The 21,381-nt window shown below is 40.8% G+C and overlaps 2 protein-coding genes across 4 annotated transcripts; both read right to left on the reverse strand.

Annotated features, from left to right (window-relative positions):
- Positions 1-11,246: 11,246 nt before the first annotated feature.
- Positions 11,247-12,324, reverse strand: LOC144708201 (putative CCR4-associated factor 1 homolog 7). Its single transcript, XM_078581412.1, has 2 exons — positions 12,174-12,324; positions 11,247-12,109 (listed from the first exon to the last, which is right to left on the reverse strand). The coding sequence occupies exon 2, from the start codon at positions 12,103-12,105 to the stop codon at positions 11,278-11,280; it is 828 nt and encodes a 275-aa protein (XP_078437538.1). The 5' UTR covers positions 12,106-12,109; positions 12,174-12,324; the 3' UTR covers positions 11,247-11,277.
- A 22-nt stretch (positions 12,325-12,346) lies between these two features.
- On the reverse strand, positions 12,347-14,777 carry LOC144708200 (U-box domain-containing protein 45-like). Of its 3 annotated transcripts, XM_078581410.1 has the most exons (4): positions 14,261-14,777; positions 12,771-14,189; positions 12,617-12,698; positions 12,347-12,484 (listed from the first exon to the last, which is right to left on the reverse strand). In XM_078581410.1, the coding sequence occupies exons 1-2, from the start codon at positions 14,736-14,738 to the stop codon at positions 13,363-13,365; spliced, it is 1,305 nt and encodes a 434-aa protein (XP_078437536.1). In that variant the 5' UTR covers positions 14,739-14,777; the 3' UTR covers positions 12,347-12,484; positions 12,617-12,698; positions 12,771-13,362. The 3 variants fall into 3 exon arrangements, with proteins under 3 accessions (XP_078437536.1, XP_078437535.1, XP_078437537.1); XM_078581409.1 differs by lacking the exon at positions 12,347-12,484 and having other exon boundaries at positions 12,616-12,698; XM_078581411.1 differs by lacking the exon at positions 12,347-12,484 and having other exon boundaries at positions 12,616-12,698; positions 12,771-14,170; positions 14,251-14,777.
- Positions 14,778-21,381: the final 6,604 nt, after the last annotated feature.

Consider the following 21,381-nt stretch of genomic DNA (forward strand, 5'->3'; position numbering starts at 1 on the left):
TTTATATGCACTCACCACGTGTCGTCATTCAATTTGTCAAATGGCAACCAAGCACAAGTATATGCAATGATTAGCTGGATTAATCATAGCAAAAAGGTGAAATTGTGGCATTACGAATCACAAAGCCATATTAATCAAAGTGTGATCTGACATCCAATGCACTTTATTTTCAGGAGGCAACATGGACCAATAGAAAAAGGGCATAGTTAAATTGTAATAAATGAAATCCATAAACTGAGGGAAAATAATATAAAAGGGAAGAGAAAAGTCAATTATGGCAGTACACATGACTTGCACGTGTACCACCCCAAATGATTAAAAAAAGTCAATGTTGATGCGGCACGCAGAAACTCATGCCACGTCAAGCAATTATGAGTGAATCTTACCCTTTTCTAAAGAGAATGACACTGTCAGCATGTCATTCAAGGAAAAAAGGGAATGTTGTGATGTGGTGCAAGATGATGTGGTGCCATGTCACAACCATTAAAAAACAAAATTTAAAGTTCCTTTTTTGTCTTTTTCTCCTGCAAGTACATGTGGCATTCTTAGAGCGCGTGAGTGTAGAAGACGAGGTGATTGCGCGGATCATTAACTATGTGAAGATTAATAGTTAACTGAAAATGTAAAAAGAGGAAGTGTTAGAGCCGATGTGGAGAGAGAAAAATGGAAGTCTACGATTCCTCCAACTTCAAGGCACAATATCCAACAATCAAGAGGTCTGATTGAGCTAAAATTTTATTGGATTCTTCATCTTGAACCTCTATTTGTTGGCTCTAGAGGCATTGATCTAGATAAAGAATTAAAAATGATCCGTAGCGGAAGACCTTAGTGAAATCATAATTGTATCTCTGAAACCTCGGAACGAAGTACCTTGGCACAGATCGCATTTGTGATTCCTTTGAACCTCGAATGAGTCACATAGAGCTGCTCATGTGTGCAGACTCTAGGAGTATCCAAGCAATCCTCGGCACTTCAGATATCCTCCTCTTCGTTGTCGAGCCACGTTCAATCTCCATCCTTGTTACACTTTCCCGATCACATCGAGAGTGGAGAGGAGGTGTGGGGAGAAGGGAGAAGAAGGGGAAGATCCCTGAAAAATTCTGGCCTAAGTGAATTTCATTCAGGGCCTTTCTCTGTTTATGTTCATTTTGGGGATTTTTTACAAAATCCCCAAAACTTAAGTATATCATTCGTCATCCAAAATACCATTTGCGTGCGAGACTCTTGGTCCATGTATCAGTTCAGTTAACAACTCCAATGGCCCAATAAACTTTATTGGCCTCCCAAATTAATGAATTATATCATCATATAGATTAATTTATCTTAAATTTATTTAACCCAATCAATAGATTGAGTCTCCAAAGTGTGGGTGCCAAGCTATACCTTGTGCTCTAGAAAATACAAAGGGGTGTGTATCATCTCACTCATGGAGGTTGTTCGTCATCGGTTACTGTGTATGTGTAATCCCTCATCTAGTTGATGCTCCTAGGAAGACTTAAGGTATGATCAACTTTCAAACCCTAATCAATCATCTGAGTTAGTATTGATACGTTTAGAAATCATCAGCGAACTCATCTCTGATATTTCACTACCTTGGCTAAGGAATTCTTCGCATCGCCTTCCTTGAGCTCTCACCTCTTATATTGCAGGTGGATGATACCATCTTGACCACACAATAATCTTCATGAACTTATGAATGCACCCAAACTATGACTATTTAGAATCCCATGATTAGGGACACGTAGGTCATAGACAAAGTACAATTCTCCATCTACAAGACATCTTTGGTGTCTACGGTCTATGGACCACTTACGCAATCGTGACATAAATCAACCTGATTGACAGTTCAGTATAATACCATTTAGGGATATATACAGATCAATCCAGTGAACTCTTTCCACTTAAGAGCATCCACTCTCTATTATTAGTGTCTGCACGTTGATGGCTACGAGAATGACCATATTCATCATATGAGTGAATCTAGATAGTGTTATTCTATCCGGATACTTTGGTGTCCTTCTCATGTATTTTTTTAATAGAATATTTAGAACACATGCTTAAAGACTAGTGGTCTTCATATTACGATCTCATCATACTTTATTAAATCTTTTCATGTATTTTTGGACTTCATTATAACCATCACACATGCACTATAATGAATATGTTCTATCAATAAATATGGAACGAGATATGAGATGTATAACTGACTTGTTGGCCACATTTATTTCCATCACTCTCTCCATCCATACCCTCTTATCTATAAATAGGGGTGTGGATCACAATAAAAATTATCCTTTAACTTTTCTTCCTGTGGGCTGATTGAAAGATAGAAAGGATTTGAGATCCATAAGTGTGTTCATGAGTATCATGGGTGTATTGAAAAATGCAACAGATAAGGAGGGGAACTAACCTGCAATCGAAAATCATTGTGATCTTAGCTGAACGTAAGGATTTGTCATGAGTATATGTGCCTTACATTGCTCTTTCTCAACATCATCGGTAGCTTAGATCAATTTTAGTACGACATCTTGCCATCGCATCACCTCCATACTGATGGATATTACATGGCCAACAAGCTAAATCACACCACCACATTTTTATTAAGCTCATTGAATAAAATATTAGTTCAAAATTATTCTAGTGTGATGGTTATAATGAAGTCCATAAATATGTGCAATGACCTAGTGAATTATGATGAGATCATAATACATTGATCGTTAGTCTTGAAACATGTACTATAAATATTTCTATTGGATGGATAGTCGAAATGGATATCGAATTACCTGGAAATAATATCACTAACTCATACTACTTATATGATAAGTAGCTGATCATGTGGCTATTAGTGTGGTAACAGTAAGGACAGATAGTGAGTGCTCCTTGGAGAACGAGTTCACTTAATTTATCTATATAAATTCGTAAATCCTTAGACCTAAATGTCAATCAGCTCAATTCATGTCACTATTATATAAGTGATTTGTTAACCTGAGACACCAAGGACATCTTGTGGATGGACAACTTCATTTTTTGTACGACATATGAGTCTCTAATCATAATATTTGATGTCGAACGTTGTCGAGGGCATCGTCCGACGGGTAATTCACTAGGAGATGTAACTACGTGATGACATCAATTCTAGGTGGATGTATGTACATGCCCATACTCATGGGGAATTTTCTGAGCTCCCAGTTCTGGGAGGACGACCGTTGACGGTGACGGTGACCTTCAGACCCTCGTCGAAGCGATAATGGCAACTATGATGTTGAACGAAAGGCTTTCCGTGGATGCTCGCACATAACAGATGTGCTCGACTCGTACCAAAGAATTCACTCAATTCGTAATTTTCTCCATAAATTCTCTCGCCTAAACTAACTCGAGCGCGGTGGAGTGCAGCCAAAAAATATAATGTAGGATGCAATGTAACTAAAGATCAAGGGGACTGCATACATCGTTGGTGGCGTCACTCATTGTCGGGATCTTCATCAATGTAATCACCTGTGTGGGAAGCCACGGAGAGAGAGAGAGTGTCGAAAGTAGAACTATAGGGCTCGACAACAGACAACGATGAGGAACTAGAGTGGGAACTTGGAGGTTGAAGACGAGGAGAGATGACGATGACAGGGAATCGGCTCAAACAATAGGCTGAACTCGATAGGCGCACTCAAGGGAGGGATTAGCGTGAGTGAAGATGAACAGCAAACGCGAGCAGCATAGGTGTAAATGCGGTGTAGTGCTGTAATGAATTTTGCAGCATGCGAGAAGAAAGGATCTGGAACAGCCGTAGAAGTCTGAGATGTCGATAGCAGCAGGAAATCCGGGCGTGGTAGAGGGCGGTCGGAAATGAACCAGTCATGGACCGGTAGTCACCGTAGCCACCGACAGAGCTATGGCAGTCGGCTCAAATATGGCGTCAATCGGCGCAGATTTGTGGCGGAGGGAAAAGGCTGCGGAGCCCCCAAGCTTCATGCCGGGATCGAGAGATCCCAGCGGAGTAGGCAGCCAATAGTCTTCCACGCGCGTGGTCCGCTTGATCCACAGGGCGTCATTCCACAAGTCAAATATTACTGGCAAAGCAACGTTGTAGTGCACCGCCTTCGTTAACTTGAAGATTCGACTTCCATGCATTCGATGGGTGCAATAGGCATTGCTAGGTAAAATTTCTGACATACAATCAGCCATCGAAGAAAGTTGATCGGGCAATGGGCGGGTCTTCGTTCACTGATGGTGCGCAACAGAATGGTCGACCGTGCACCTAGGACCACTTGTGGCCGTCCGGAGGAGCCAGTAAACACCCGATCAGCAACAACTAAGCAACCATAGACGTTTGTCGAGGATCTCGATGGATCTACTGGCTGGTGACTAGTACAAACGGGGCAAAGGGAGCCCGTTTGTGTCCTTTTCCCCTTTCCTCTTCCTTTCTTCTTCTTCTTCATTTTCTTCTCCTTCTTCTTCTTCTTCTTCCCTCTTCTCCTCTCCTCCCCTTGTCCTCTCGTGAGATCTGAACATAGAAATGATAACTTCTACAACTGCAAATTCCAGATCTGAGATTTGGACATGCCCATCATGGCCTTATATAGGGCCATGATGGGCCCTTTACAATCAGTTCAACAAGGGACCCTACATGGGACCCCTTTTTACAACAATATAAAATAAAACGAAGGGGGAAACTTTAAATGACTCGAAGATAAATATGACGGATAGAACGCGACGATACGGGCGTGTCACGACGAGTACGACAATGTCTTCTATAAGAATACGAAACATAAAATGGGCATACAAAAATGAAAAAAATAAAACAAGGAACACATGCGCAGATGTGCTTTACTCGGGGTATTCAAACCCGCGCATCTTCACGAATGCTTTGGAGCGTCGGTCGGCCTAGACACGGACCGGCGGTGATGCTAATGACGATGATGGTAGCTCCGAAGACGTCTCCTGAGGGTCATTTTGGCATGCTCCATCAAGATTGAAACAAGTCATAGCTTAGATGTAGTAAGAAGCCCACGAAGATGATTGATTAATCAAGATAAGATCATACGGCCTTAATATAAGATGAGATTGACTCAAGGAAAATGATATACCAAATCCCTGGCCAAGGTAGTGAGGATATTCAAGAAGGTATTCTCCTATGATCCCTGTTACGCATCATTACTAATCGAATGACTGATAAGGGTTTGACGATCAACCATACCCTAAGTCGTTCGAGAGTCTCGCGTGGATGATGGATTATAATATGCGGTAACTGATGATGGCAAGGATTCCATGAGATAGTTCAAATACTATTTGGTATTTTCTAGAACACGAGGTGTAGCTTGACACCCCACATGCTGGAAAGTTAACCTATCAATTGGGTTTATGGAATCCTTAATGAATTAATTTATATGTTGATATAGTTAATTAATAAGGTTTGCCAATAATTTTTTTATTAGAACACTAAAGTTATTAACAACAATTATAAATGGGCCACACGCATAAGATCATAGGGTCATTGGTGAGTAGATTTTACTTGATGGGTTTTTTGAGAAAAACTTAAGTAAAATATAAATAAGGGAAGGGCCACCCACTTTAGGCAACCAAGCCAGCCAGAGCTGTGCTCTTCCCCCCTCCCTTCCTCCATTATCATCACTTCTCCAATCATCCAAGGAGAGAGTCTTTATGGTGAGAAGATCTTCAAGATTTTCAAAAATAGTGGGAGAAGAAGAAGTGGAGATCCAAAAGCAACGTGATCGCGTGGATACTTATAGAAGCCGAGCACGTGAATAGCTTCAGAACAATCTCAAAGTGAGCAAGCCAGTGCTGAAAAAAGTTCCCCACAAGGTTCATGTGACGTGTTGATTTAAAGATCAGTTTGTAATCGGTAATCACTTCTATTACAAAGAAATACTTGTTTTCTATGATTGAACCAAGGCACCATAACCCAACTTATAGATTCTCCAAATCACATCGTACTACCTTCAGATCATCATTTTATCATTGACTTACTCGTCAATTAAAGTATTTGACTTGTTCTCTATCCTAGCATTGTCATTCTTCTTGTCATTGTTATTTCATTCTCACATTTACTCGATCTTTTCAAATCCGAATTATCATTATCTTCTTAATATCACTATCTCCCCACGTATTTTCTTGTCACTTGATTTCATATTTTTAGTAAGTACCTATTCTCATCTCAATAATCAATATTCCCTGTGGAGACTATCCATAATCATCACTGGCTAAGATTACTAAGTGAGTGAAAGATTATATTTTTATTGAATAATCCCAAAAATATCGACGACAAGTTTAAACCCTACTTTTAAGACTATCATTCCATCTAGTGATTCGAACATCAATAGGAACATCAAGAAACCCATTTCCATATAAGTCCCTGACTTTCAGCGCATTCAACTGGTATGGATCTTTACTAGTAGGATAACAAACATCTTTATGATGAAAATATCTTCTGGATAGTACTTTACATGTTCTTATGCTGTCTCCAACTTTCAGCCCATTAATGGATAGATAGTGGTTCATAAGAAGCTTAAACCTGAGAGACATCTTAACCAGCAGGATATTCAATCATTTTAACGTTGTGGATATTTTTTGGGTATTGAGCTGTATATTTGTTACAGCCCATGCCCATCTGGTGAAGGCAAAGAAACCAATGCTAAGGAGCAGCAAGCGGGAGTGAAGGAGGAGACAATGGAGGAGGAAGAGGTGGTGGTGGTGGCAGTGGTGATGGCAGCGGCGGGGGAGGTGGTGGTGGTGGTGGTGGGTGATGAGGGGCAACAAAAATTTGCACTCTGTTCTTCTTTGGTGGAGGAGATGGTGCAGGTTGCCTTTGAAGGATTCTTCTACTTGCAGCACTGGACATTGATGGATTATGTTCTTCTAATTCCGTGCTTCCGTCCCACTGATGTTGTTCTGCATGCACACCCATCACTTCAAAAACAGTAGGAGAACTTGTAAAACATCATAAGAAAGACACTGACACATAAGAGAAAGAGAGAGATAGAGATAGATAGATATATAGGCACGTTTATAGGTAAAAATATACATAGATAGGTAAATAGATAGATAAATGGATGGAAAGATACATAGATAGGTAAATAGATAGATAAATGGATGGAAAGATACATAGGAAGATAATAAGACACATAGAAAGAAAGACAGATAGATCACCAGATGACCACGTGAGAAGTTTGTCAAATGACATGACCAGGCCAAACAAGTTCCAAAAAAAGATAAATCATGAGATCTATTAGTACCATATCACATATAAAAGTTCTAGGTAAAAATGAATATCTTTAAGAGTCAAAAAAGGTTTTAATGAGAAAAAGATAGATAAATAGGGGGAGAGAGAGAGATAGACAGATAGATAGATGGATAGTTAGAGTCCATGTAAGAAGTTTGTCAAATGAATCTACCAGGCCAAAGAAGTTCTAAGAAAGATAGATCACAATATTTAAAAGTTCTAGGCAAAAAGGAACATCTTTAAGAAACCCAGAATTAAAGAAAAAAGATATAGGTAGAGAGAGATAGATAGATAGATGAATGGATAGATAGAGAGAGACAGGTAGATAGTTGGATAGATAGACAGAGAGAGAGATAGATTGAGGGAGAGGGAGAGATAGAGAGAGAGAGAGACGTAGATGGAAAGAGAGATATAAAGATCGAGAGAGAAAGGTAGAGCGATAGAGAGAGTGTAGTAGATAGATAGATAGATAGATAGAGAGAGAGTAATAGAGAGATAGAGAGAGTAGTAGAGAGACAGAGAGAGAGATAGTAGTAGAGAGATAGAGAGAGTAGTAGAGAGAGAGAGAGAGCAGTAGAGAGATATATAGAAGGAGAGGTAGAGAGTTAGAGAGATAGAGAGAGAGAGAGGTAGAGAGATAGATAGAGGGAGAGATACAAAGATAGAGAAAGGAGTAGTAGAGAGATGGATAGAGGGAGAGGTAGAGAGATAGATAGAGGGAGAGAGATAAAGATAGAGAGAGGAGTAGTAGAGAGATAGATAGAGGGACAGGGAGAGAGATAGAGCGTAGTAGAGAGATAGAGAGTAACGCGACACCTGGAGAAGTCTTTCTGCGGACGGGAGACTGAGCCACGTCCCGACGCCGCTAGATTAAGAGAAGAGAGAGAGAGAGAGAGAGAGAGAGAGAGAGAGAGAGAGAGAGATTGTCCGATGGGTGGGAAGAGAGAGAGATACACTAAGAGGGAGAGCAAGAGAAAGAGAAACCTGAGAAGAAGCAGAAGACGGCAACGAGGAGAAGAGCCGTAAGAGCCGTCTGCCAGCATCGTCCAGAGAAGCCCATCGCTCCGTCCTTTGATTAGCGAGGGATGAACTCCTTCAAATACCGCAGAGTTTTCGGTGTTAGTGGCCTGATCTCCCTACCTACTGACCCTTTTATATTGTTATCTATGCTGGTATACCTCTGGATGTATCGCTGTCTCCTTTTTGGGTGTATTTACTGTTATATCTTCTCTATGTTCGCCCGTCTTCCTATGTTTGCTATATTCATCAGTTTATTTCTAATTTATCATGGGTTAACAAGATTTGTTCGTATCATATTGATATAACTATCTATCTCTCTACCTACAGACCCTTCTATATTGTTATCTATGTTTGTATATCTGTGGATGCATCGCTGTCTCCTTTTTGTGTATTTATTTGTCGCTTATCCATGTATATATCTTCTTTATGTTTACCCATCTACCTATGTTTGTTATATCCATCATTTTATCTATCTACCTTTCTCTTGCTATTTATACCTGCATCTGTCGACACAACACATACAGTGATATATATCATCACCTTTTAACCCCTCGATCTCTAAATAAATATATTTATCAATTGTTCTATCCTTGTTGTACCATTGCTGTCCATTTATTTATAAATCCTCCTTATGTTTCTTCGTATACACCCGTCTAACAACATTTCCATCTACCTATGGCTGATATATTAATCGATTTACATATCCTTCTCACTACCTTTAACCCTTCAAATAAATATGCGTGCATGTAAATCAATCGTTCTATCTTTTTTTTTTAGGTCTAGTGTCAATGTTGTATGTTCTCTTCTCACAAAATTTTCCCATCTTCCTATTGTCTACCTCCATCTCTCTATTTCTTTCTGTATATATTCACACTGGCATCTATCTCTCTATTATTAACATAGAATGCAATCTATTTATGCGATGCCTATATCTGTCTGCCTTCTCATCTTCTTTCATCGGATTGATTGGCCTCAAGATGATTAGGGTATGATTTAATTATTTCGAATAAAAAGTAATTAATCCAATGCAGGCATTCCTTACAACAAATCTCACTGATTCATCCGATAAGTTATATTCCTCGGAGCACATCTAACTCTTAGAAGGTCATGAGAATCTCGGTTAACTTTGCATTGAGTCTAAAAATGTCTTTGCTTGCATTACCCCACCCAATTTATTTTGTTTTCCATTTCACAATTAAAATGACATCTTTAATTCAACTAGGCTCCATTTCAGAGTTCGATATTAAAATTGATTATACATGTTCTTCAAGAATTTCGTCGAAAACAAGTGTCTCAAGCAGGGGCAGTTGAACGATCGTTATGCAGTGCGGTTCAAAAACTTTGAACCGCCCTTTGCACAGCCAGATGAGCATTCGTTCCGCCCGGGACGGAACGAATGGGCCGTGGTTTTAAATCATAAAGCGATTGATTCAAAAGCCGTGGTTTTAAATCGTGGATACAAACTTATTAACAAAAAAACTTATTAACAGGAAAAGGTCCCAATATTAAAAAGAAAACAATTTCTCACACAAAGACACAAAAATCCGAAATATCGAGATATCTTCTGAAAACAACGCCCGTCTCCGGAGTGAGTATAAGTAAGAAAATAACGTCCGATTAAAGAATCACAATTTTCTCAAGAGTTAGAACCATAAAACACGAAGTGCTGACTTCAATAAATATACGATGAGGAGACAAATATCCAAGCGAGAAAACTCGCAAAACTATGATTAAAAAACAATTTATCAAACACTAAAATATCAAAAATCAAAGTGTCTTCCGAAACGATTGCTCTTCAAATCTCTTGAGAATAATTACACACGAAACACGGCGGAAAGTTCAGGACGGACGGAAAGTGGCCATTAGAGAGAAATTCAATCGTAGAACGGAACGGGAAATCCCTTCCCAAGACAATGCCCCATCAAAACTAAAACCAACATCTCCATGATTAAACCTCTCAAGCAATTATAAACAAGAAAAAGGGCGGAGGGTTTGGAACGGAAGAGGGCCTGTTGTTTTCTCTCTAATGGATTGGATTGGACACAAAGGACGAGGACTATTAGAGTGGAATTCGATAGAAGAACGGAACGTGAACCAGCAAACGACTTTGGCCCGCTTCCCGTTCCGTCCGCTATCCATCTGGAGCCAAGATAAAAAACCAAGAAAAAAAATAAAAGGAAACGAAAAAGGCGACGGAATGAATACCGGGGGCGGACGAAATTCTTTTTTTTGGCCAATCACTGTTGTACGGTTCAAAAAACTAGGCCACTTTTGAGAGAAATTCCACCGTAGAACGGAACGGGAAATCCTTTCCGAAAACAATGCCCATTAAACTTAAAACCAACATCTCCATGATTAAACTCCTCAACTATAAACAAAAAACGGGGCGGAGGGTTTGGAACGGAAGATGCCCTGTTGTTCCAATATACGACGACGAGGATTCAAAAAAAAAAAGGCTATTATTAGAGTGGAATCCGATAGCAGAACGGAACGGGAACAGGAAAGGGGCTTTGCCCCGCTTCCCGTTCCGTCCGCTATCCATCTGGAACTAAGATAAAAAAACCAAGGAAATAAAAGAGGCTAAGGAAGGAATACCTGGGGGCGGACGAAATTATTTTCTCTATTTGGCAATTATTTCTGTACGGTTCCCAAAACTAGGCCACTAGAGAGAAATTCAATCGCAGAACGGAACGGGAAAATCTTTTCTAAAAACAATGCCCATCAAACTCAAAACCAACATCTCCATGATTAAACTTCTCAAATAACTATAGAAAAAAACGGAACATTAAGATGGCCTATTGTTTCACTATACGAGGACGCGGATTCTAAAAATTAGGCTTCTATCAGAGTGGAATTCGATATCAGAACGGAACGGGAACAAGAAAGGGACTTTGCCCCGCTTCCCGTTCCGTCCTCTATCCATCTGGAACCAAGAAAAAAAAATTAAACGAAAGAAAAGAGGCGAAGGCGAAGGAAGGAATACCTGGGGGCGGACGAAATTATTATATTTTTTTATTTGGCAATTACTGGGAGCCGGCACCGTTCTCAACGGCAAGGCCGTACAACACGCCCGTGTACTTCTCCATCGACCCGTTGAAGAAGAGCTCCTTCATCTTCCTGAAGGCGGCGGAGGTGAGCAAACTATCGGATCCAGCCTGGTGGCAAACGCCGACCCGCTCCACGTCCAGCAGCTCCGCCAGCTTATTCAGGCCCCCGTGCAAGCTATTGCAGAACTTCATCAAGTGCTTCACGTCGTAGAGATTGGGGAAATAGAGATTGATGAGCTCGAAGAAGCCCGCCTGCGAGTCCGGCAACGGCCGGCAAGTGAGAAGCTTCAGGAGATAGCCGAAATCGTACCCGCTGTGGAAGGTCACCCAGTGGACGGCGTCGTTGAGAACGACGCCGGACGACATCAGCAGTTCCCCGAATCGGACCGCGTCCACGCCCCTCTCCGTGTTCTTCGCGAAGTCAATCCCTGATTGGCGGAGCAGCTCGACGGAGTCGTTGGCGAAGACGTCTTCCTGGGGGTTGAACTCGCGGAAGTTGAACTGCCAGATGCAGCGCAGGCCGGCCTCGTTGGTCGGTATGTTGCCTCGCTCGTCGGAGAAGGTGAGCCCGAGCTGGATCAGTTTAAGGAGGTCCACGTTCGCCTTCAGGGTCTGGTAGTTGTACTCGGCGTTCGTCTTGAAGCTGCCGATCGGGCGGAGCACGATACCGGGAAACTCCGTGTCCATCGCCACGTACGGGTAGTCGTCCACGATCTGCCGGATCAGCGCGAATTCCTCCTCCAGATTGTCGTCCCACACTTCCCTGATCTGGATCGCCTCCCCGTTCTTCCGCGCGAGCGCCATCGGTCTGATCAGAAATCAGATCAGAGTCCAGATCCGTGATTTCCTGATTGATCTGATGGAGAACTCACCGTAAAGGAATCGAGAAGCGGCGATCACTGATCCCGTCGTTCGCAGGAGTCTGCCGCCATCGCCACTGCAAAGAGGAAAGGTGGATTTGGGACGGGGGGGGGAGGGGGGAGGAACTAAGGAAGAGGGTTTCCGGTAAAATGGACTCGCGGAGGGGGGTGGAATAGGGAGTGCCTTACACGTGGCGTGTTATGAGTGGTGGACGAATGCCGACGTGAAGGGGTCACAAGTTTCTCTGGGGGTGTAGGTTACCGGCGGGGTCCAGTTACTGATAGAGGACACGCGGTGCTCCGTGGTTCACTCTTTTTTTTTCCTATTTTTTGGAATATTTAAAACCGCGTAATTGCAATCATTAATGAGAAAAATGACAGGCAAAAAGTCCAAAAAACTTGGACTTCGGTAAAATAAATTTTCGTTTTTAAAATAAAAGAGGACAGAAACTGACCCGGGGGACAAGGATGGCAGGGTGCGTCAATTAAAGCCGGAGAAACAGGAAAATAATGCCCGAAATTTGGACCGATGCCCCCCTGAAAAGACAAGAGAAGAGTTAAGGATTTTGCGTTCACCAGCCTACATTTTATCGTTTTCGAAATGCTTACCTTCGACTTGTCTTCTTCATCTTTACTGTCCTCGTCCACTTCATCATCATCATCATCATCATCTTCTTCTTCCTTATCATCATAATCATCGAAATTCAATATACAATCATCTTCTCATTTTTCAGGATCGTCGACATCAGCATTATCCTCTTCCATTTCATTATAACTCTCGGTCCCTTTTTCATCTTCATCATAATCCTTCTGTTGCAATCATCATCATCGTCATCATCTTCTTCTTCGTCAACTCCATCGTCAACTTCTTTCTCATCATCATCATCATCTCTTCTTCTTCTTAGTAGCGTCGTCATCGACATCGTTTCTTCTTCGTTGTCATCGTTTCCTATTCATCTTTTCTCATAATCATCGGCATCATCATCAACATCTCTTCTTCTTCTTCATGATCATCAGCATCATCATCTTCTCCTTCGTCTCCTTTTCCTTCATCTTAATCTCCATCATCAACAGCATCAACATCATCATCTCTTCTTCATAATCATCATCATTTTCTTCGTCTTTTTTATCTTCATCTCCATAATCGTCTTCCTCGTCTGCTTCATCTTCATCTCCGCCATCAACAGCATCATCATCATCATCAAGTGGGGAGCAAGTTAGCTCGCCGCAAGACCCTCGTCGTCGTCAGTAGAAGGCTCTGCTGCACCAGCTGACTCACAGCTCGCCGATCATCACACATCTCTCGTCCTTCTCCCGCCATAGCTTCAGTAACCCGAGCTCGAGGACGATCCTCGGACTCTCCATCGAAGGCGATTTCTTCTCCTGCAAGTTTCAGCCATTCAAGAATACCTGCAGCTCGATACTGCGCCAGAGGAGATCCGATCAGAGCAAGCTCGAGGAGAGACGAAACGATCCCTGTCTCGATCATCATCCGACGGTGGAGAAACGATCTCTGCGCCATCGCCAGAAGCACGAAGCTCGCCTCCTCTTGACACCTCGGCGAATCCGACCAATTAAGAACATCGATCAGGATCAAAAACGATTCCGACGTTTGGCTGATTGCTGTTCTTCCCTCTGCTGTAGAAACGATGAAGGATAACACGGAGAGGACCTTCTCCGAGACTTGCATGTCTCCGATGGCCGCCATGAGATCAGGAACAAGGCCGGAGGCGATGAGACGTGGCACGTTGTCGGGAGACATGGCGAGGTTCAAGATCGCGCGGATCGTGTCTAATCTCGCCTGATCGCCGAAATCCACGGCTCGGAAGGCCTCCACGAGGAAGGCGATCGCGCGGGACGATCCGATGATCTCTTTGTTCTCATCCAGAGCGCTGAGATTCAAAAAATTGGCGATCACCGCGTCGGAGACCGACCTGGCGATCGATCCGCGGTCGATCAACTTGTTCATCTTCTCCACCGCTCCCGCCGCCACGATCGCGGATTTGTTCCTGCAAATCCAAAAACCTCCTGAAATAATGAATCAGAAGGAAGAAACGAAAACGGAATTTCGAGGAAGAACTGAACGCACGCGTTGTTACCGATCCCCAGGTTGAGAATAGCATATAGCGATGCCACCTGCATGTCTGCCTGATCGGAATCGAGCATTTCGATCAGTGGAGGAATTGCGCCGAGCATTGCAAGAGTCTCGCGAGCGGAAGCGTCGTTTCTCGCCAACCGCCTCAGCTCCATCGCCGCCTCCTTCCTCGATCGATTCCTCTCGCATTCTTCCGAATCGTAGGCCTGCAATATACGCACCGCGCTCTGAAGAACCGCCAGTTGCTCGTTCTTCATCTCCGCCTCGTCTAGCTCCAGATCCGACATCTCTACTTCGAGAAGCTTCCACAACCGCTCCAATGGCGGCGAGACCGCGGAATTCTTCGGATTTTTTCTACTCACCTTGAAATTTCTCCGCCGTGGAAGACCGCAAACGAGTACGCCGGCGATCTTTTCCTCGATCTTGATGCTGCGAAGACGATCGAGCACCGATCTAGAGTTTTCGCCCTCGAATTTCGCCATCAAGGGCTGCGACAGAGAGTTCTATCCGGTAGTCGTGGCTCAGCTACCGAAACGCCTCAACCGTTGGTACCGGTCGCTTTAAATAGGGATAAGGACTGAGCAATTCCCTTTATGCCCCTTGTCTTCTCAACAAAGCCAAGGTAACTAAAAACGTTATTTTGAGAAAAAAGCAGTGGCAAAAAGAGGATTTCTTCGGGTAATCATGAAGGGGAAATCTCGACCGCCGGATGAGAGATCCGCAATCATGATTTACGCGTGGGAAACATTTTCGAATGGGTGTTGCCACGTGGCGTATGAGGAGTGGCTGCCATGTGACCTGTTTAATGCTGACGTCAGCTCCATGGGTGGGCCCGCAAACTACAGGCCTCGCTTTGAGCTCTTGTGGGCAGGGAAGGTTAGGTAAGAGCAACACTGAACTGGACCGACGGTCAGCCTTTTTACTATCTCTCGTGTCTGGTCACTGAACATCCAGTCTGGTTTTCATATCATGTCTAACTGCGGCGAAGACCGAGGATAATAATAGAATTATTATAGATAGCAATAAAGAGAGAAGTCCCTCGTTCGGTTCTTCTCAAACCTTCGCCGACACTGCCGCCGTTGCCACCACCAGTCGTTGCGCGAGCCACCACGTGAGTACTTTAATGCCGATATGGGCTCCGTTGGCGGGGCTAATCGTTAATAGCATACCACGTGAGTACTACAAATATTTGGAAGCAACGAGGATTTACAGGAGCTTGAGACTAATCGTTAATAGCATATCAGCTCCCTGCGTTACCCACAAATGCATTCTCATTGTGATCTATGATACATACAATTAATCACAATATGTGTTAAGTAACAATATGTGTGTGTCATCTAGCCGAAAGGTAATTAAATATATTTCTAAAATGAGATTATGAATTTTTTGGTTTTGTTGGTTAAGGATTTTTTACGTCATATTCTTAAACAAATTATTTTTTCTAAGTTTGAATAATCTTTTAAGATTTTTTCTGTTATATTAAAAAATATATAATTTTATGACTTGAATTTAAATTATGTACATTTTGTTGACTTATATTTTATTTAAATGGACTTTCTTTAATAAACATTTATTAATTCTTGCTCTTTATGTGTCCCCATTCAATCAAACGACGAGCAGTCTCAAAAATTTTGACAACAATTTTAGCACTTAATCGTTCCAAAAACATGCAACTGAAAAGTTGTGATGCCATCACAACCAATGATTTACTCAACATTTTTTCATTATGCAGGGTGGCATAGAAAAATAGAAAAGATGTATTTAGAATTGAAATAAATACATGCATGGATACCAATAAAAAAATTTAATCACTTTATATGTTTCTCAAGGTTAAAGAACATAAATGGTGGCATGTTCGTATAACATCATGTAATTGGAAAACAGATTGGAAAAAAACATTTGTTAATGTGGTGTTGCAGTCTGTACCACCACACCATAATTTTATTGAATTCATATTTCTTCATATCAGTAGTGACACACATTTACATGTCATTAATCAAGAGGGGAAATGATTGACATACTATGCGTCAATGTGTATATTGATTGATATAATGTGTATATTGACATAACATGTGTCGTCATGTCCTGCATATATTAAATATAATTATAGTTCTAATAGTTGTTCTCTTATTTTGTAGGTGGCATGTCCCTCTCAAATTTGTCAATTAAAAGCGGCAAGGAACACAATAACAAATGGTCGTAAAAAAATTAAATATAATTACAGTTATAATATTTTTCTCTTATTTTGTAGGACGCATGTCTCTCTCAAATTTGTCAATCAAAAGGGGCAACGAACACGCTAACAAATGGTAGTAAATAAATCAAATATAATTATAAATATAATGTTTGTTCTTTTATTTCGTAGGTCTCATGTCTCTCTCAAATTTGTCAATCAAAAAGGGACAAGGAACACAATAACAAATGACCGCATGTCTCTCTCAAAATTTTCAATCAAAAAGGGACAAGGAACACATTAACAAATGGTCACAAACAAATTAAGGGCCCAAAAAATATTAATGGATTAATACACAGTGATAGTTACAATGAAAGACATATTAATATCAATCAAATGAACATACAAGATTGCTATAATCATGTTGGGTTTTCAAGGCATAGATTTGGATGAACACAAGGATTCCATGAAGTAGAAGTTACATAACAAAACATTGAAACAAAGAACCTGTGCACAAATCATATTCGTGACTTCTTGAATCTTGGAGTAAAATGAGTTGAGCTACTCAAGTGTGCAACCTCTCGACGTATCCAGGTGATCCTCCTCACATCGAATCTCCTCCTTCATCCTTACGAACTCCATTGACCCTCCGTCGTCATCGTCGTTGCGTCATTCCAATCGTATTGAGAGTGAAGAGGAGGTGTGGAGAGAAGTGAGAAGGGGAAGGCCCTTGAACAATTCTTTATTGAGTGAATTTTGTTCACTGCCTTCCCTATTTATACTGAGTTGGTATTTTTCATAAAATACATGAAACTTAAGTATATCTTCTGACGTCTAAAGATCATTAGCATGAGACCCTTTAGGCCCATGTATCAGTCTAGCTAACGACTTCAATGACCCAATAACTTCTATTGGCCTTCAAAATTAATAAACTATATCATCATATAGATTAATTACAGTTAAATTGATTTTAACCTAATACATAGTTGGAGTCTCTAATACGTAGGGTGTTAAGCTACACCTCGTGCTCTATAAGACACAAAGGAGTTTGTATCAACTCGCTAATGGAACACATTCATCATCAGTTCTATGCATGTAGAGTCCCTCATCCATGTGACACTACTAGCATGACTTAAGGTATAGGTATGGTCAATTGTCAATCCCTAATTGGTCATCCAACGTAAAATTGATGCATTCTGAAATCATCTAAGAACGCTGCTATGATATTTCACTACCTTCGCCAAGGACATCATCAGATCATCTTCCTTGAGCTATCTCCTCTTATACCAAAGGTAGACAATCACATCTTGAATACTTACTCATGCACTCAAAGTAAAGACTATTTAGAATCTTATGATTAGAAACACATGTATCTAAATCAAAGTACAACTATGCATCGCAATATATTTTTGGTGTCTCCGATCAAAGGACCACTTATGCAACCGTGACGTGAATCAATCTGATTGAAAAATTGGTGTAATACCATTCAGGGATTTGTACATAACAGTGCAGTGAAATCTTTCCACTAAAGAGCAACCATTATTTATCCTTAGTGTCTCTAGACTAATGGTTACGAGATCGGCCATACCCATCATATGAGTGAGGCTATATAGTGTTACTGTTGGGTTCTAGAGGCCTTGACATGGATGAATAAATCAAAACATTATGTAGCGGAAGACTCGAGCGGAATTGAATGACATCATTAAAACTATGAAACGAAGTAGCTTTGCACAGATCACATCCTTGATTTCTTGGATTCTAGAGCGAGACGAGTCGAGCTGCTCGAGTGTACAGCCTCTACGCATATCTACACGATCCTTGGCACGTTTAATCTCCTCATTATCGTTGATGAATCTCGTTCTACCGCTACCATTGTTGTTGCGCTATTTCGATTGCATCAGGCATGGAGAGGGGTGTTGGGAGTGGAGAGAAGAAGGGAAGGGCCCTAAACAATTCTGGACAGGGTAAATTTAGTTCAGGTCCTTCCCTTATTTATGCTAAGTGGGTATTTTATAAAAAAACTCCAAAGCTTAAGTATATCACATGACGTCCAAAAGAACATTTGCGTGTGACCCTCTAGGCCCATGTATCAGTCTAGTTAACGACTCCAATGGGCCAATAACCTTTACTAGAATTCTAAATTAATTAACGATATCATCATATAGATTTAACCCAATCGATAGGTCGAGTCTTCAACACCTGGGGTGCCAAGCTACACTTATAAGATATAAAGGAGTGTATCGACTCACTTACGGAACTTGGTCATCATCAATTACCATGTATGTATAGTCCTCATCCACTTGACCTTCCTTAGATGACTTAGGGTATGGTCAACTGTCAAACCCTAATCGGTCATCAAAGTTAGTACTAATGCATTTCGAAATCATTGGAGAACTCTTCTACGATTTTTTACTGCTCTGGCCTCGGACTTCATCACATCGTCTTCATTGAGTTGTCACGTATTATACTAAGTGTGGACGATCCTATATTGACCACTCAATCGTCTTCGCGAACTTGTTGATATACTCGAACTAAGACTATTTAGAATCCCATGATTGAAGACTCAGTGGCCATCGTCAAAGTACAACCGTCCGTCCACAAGACGTCTTTGGTGTCTTAGGTCTAAGGACCACTTACACAACCGTGACATGAATCAAACTGATTAACAGTTCGGTATAATACCATTTAGGGATTCGTACGGATCAGTTCAGTGAACTCTTTCCACTAAAGAGCACGCATTATTTATCCTTAGTGTCTCCACACTAATGGCTAGGGTAACGGCCATACTCATCATATGAGCGAGGCTAGATAGTGCTATTCTATCTGGATACTTCGATGTCCTTCTCGCATATCCTTCAAATAGAAATGTGTAGAACACATACATAAAGACTAATAATCTCCGTTTTATGATCTCATCATAATTCATTTAGTCTGATCATGTATTCATGAACTTCATTATAAGCATCACACGTGCACTATAATGAATATGTTCTATTAATGAACATAGAATGACATGTGGAATGTGTGATTAGCTTGCCGGCCACATATATTTCTATTTATTACTCTATTCGGATGTTTCTGTGTAGTATCCCTTGAATAAAAATATTTAGAATACATGCTTAAAGAGTAGTGATCTCCATATTACATTTCATCATAATTCATTGAGTCAGAACATGCATCCATGAACTTCATTATAAACATCACATATGCACTTTCATGAAAATATTTTATTAATTAACATGAAACAAGATATGAAATGCGTGATTGGTTTGTCAGACACATATATGTTTATCACTTTAAAGATTAATGTCATAAATCTAAAAATTTTGATTAAATCGAATTTTGAGGACAAATTGATCTTTCTCCCATCTTTTTGTGCCCTTGTACTAGGAATTGATGCATGTTTCTTTGTGAGGATATCATTAAAATTGTTTCCTATATTTTTTGTGGAAATTTTGGAATGGAGCAACTTTATTGAGATCCATTGAGCTCATTCTTGGTGTCGTGGGTGTTTGAGAGAAGACAACTAAAAAGATGAACTTACATGCACTCGCAAATCACCGTGATCATGGATGGACATAAGAATCTAAAGTGTCTTTGCCTTACATAAATTGTTTGGTTAAAGCATTAAAATCACCGTGATCATGGCAGGACATTAAAATTTTCATTATCATTGTTTGGTTAAAGCATTCATCCGTATCACTATCACGTCCTTTTGCATGTCTATCATGTCTTCCCTTTTTCAATGCATCACGTGCTTGACATCTTTCTGTCATCCCGCTTACATAAATTGTCATATCATCACATACTATCGATACACCTATTTTCATATTTTGTGATCATCACTTCATCCCCTCTCTTGCTCATTCTCATTGTATTGTTAATATCATCATATCTCTCTATAGTCCTTCATATTGATTGTCTTAAATATCATTAAAGATTAACACTTCTTGCCTCACATTTTCCATGTCAGTTTGTCTATATTTTAGAAGCTTTCGTCTTATTTCCCGATCAATATTTATTAATGAGAGGAAGATCCTTATGAGTAACGAGACATATTTTATTTGGCAAGTTCTTTAAATATTTCATTGATTAAGCTCTGAACCCAACAATGAAGAGCCATGTAATGACCTAAAAATTCCATACACGTACGTGTTTTTTACATGTATTTATAATAAATGCTGTGGAATGGGCTAAAAAATGCAATATACTTTATTATTTTTAAGACTAAAGATATGATCAAGAAAACAATTTCTCAAGATATTTGGAGAGCATTGTCTCCTATGAGATCAAATACTATTCTCTTAGGGTTCCCTCCTTTGAATGAATGTATGATTAGAATAATTAAGTTACAACTTATACATTGACTTCACAATAGCAAGAACAAAGTTAATGAATGGAACACAATGATTGTCACATCAATGGACCATTCTTGCCATGGTGGCACCATGAACGAGACAAGTAGGGAATGACCGTTTTGGTCTCGGTATCAGTTTTTGGCAAATACCTATATCTATAGCTATATTTAGGTACGGTCTCGGTTTAATCAAAGATTTATTTCAGTTCCGTAAAACTATAAGTTGGGTCACATGCCAATGAAAAAGAAAATATTGAAAGTTTAAAAATTGAAGTCTATATTTAGGTAAAATATTAATTAAAGAGTCAAATAAACAATGTTACTAGGTAAATATTCCATATTTGTCCCTATACCTCTGATGGCGCAGCCCCACCGGACGTCATCGAGCCAGCACGTGAGGAGCCACCGGACGTCATCGAGCCAACACACGAGGAGCCACCGTCGTCATCGAGCCCGCCACCGACGCGTGTCCAGCCGAGACGACGAGCCGCCGCGGGGACAGGTGACCCCGAATTCAGATACTCGGCGTGACGTACGCATCGTCTCACCATCAGAGCATTCTGTCTATCTTCCCTTTGTTTTGTTTTCGTTTCTT

Source organism: Wolffia australiana, chromosome 10, assembly GCF_029677425.1.
Source record: "Wolffia australiana isolate 7733 chromosome 10, ASM2967742v1".
Lineage (NCBI taxonomy): Eukaryota > Viridiplantae > Streptophyta > Magnoliopsida > Alismatales > Araceae > Wolffia > Wolffia australiana.

Coding starts and splice junctions, on each gene's coding strand:
- LOC144708201 (XM_078581412.1), bottom strand. CDS start 12,105: ATGGCGCTCGCGCGGAAGAACGGGGAGGCGATCCAGATCAGGGAAGTG.
- LOC144708200 (XM_078581410.1), bottom strand. CDS start 14,738: ATGGCGAAATTCGAGGGCGAAAACTCTAGATCGGTGCTCGATCGTCTT. Junction 14,190..14,260: donor TATTCTCAACCTGGGGATCG/GTAACAACGCGT, acceptor TCATTATTTCAG/GAGGTTTTTGGATTTGCAGG.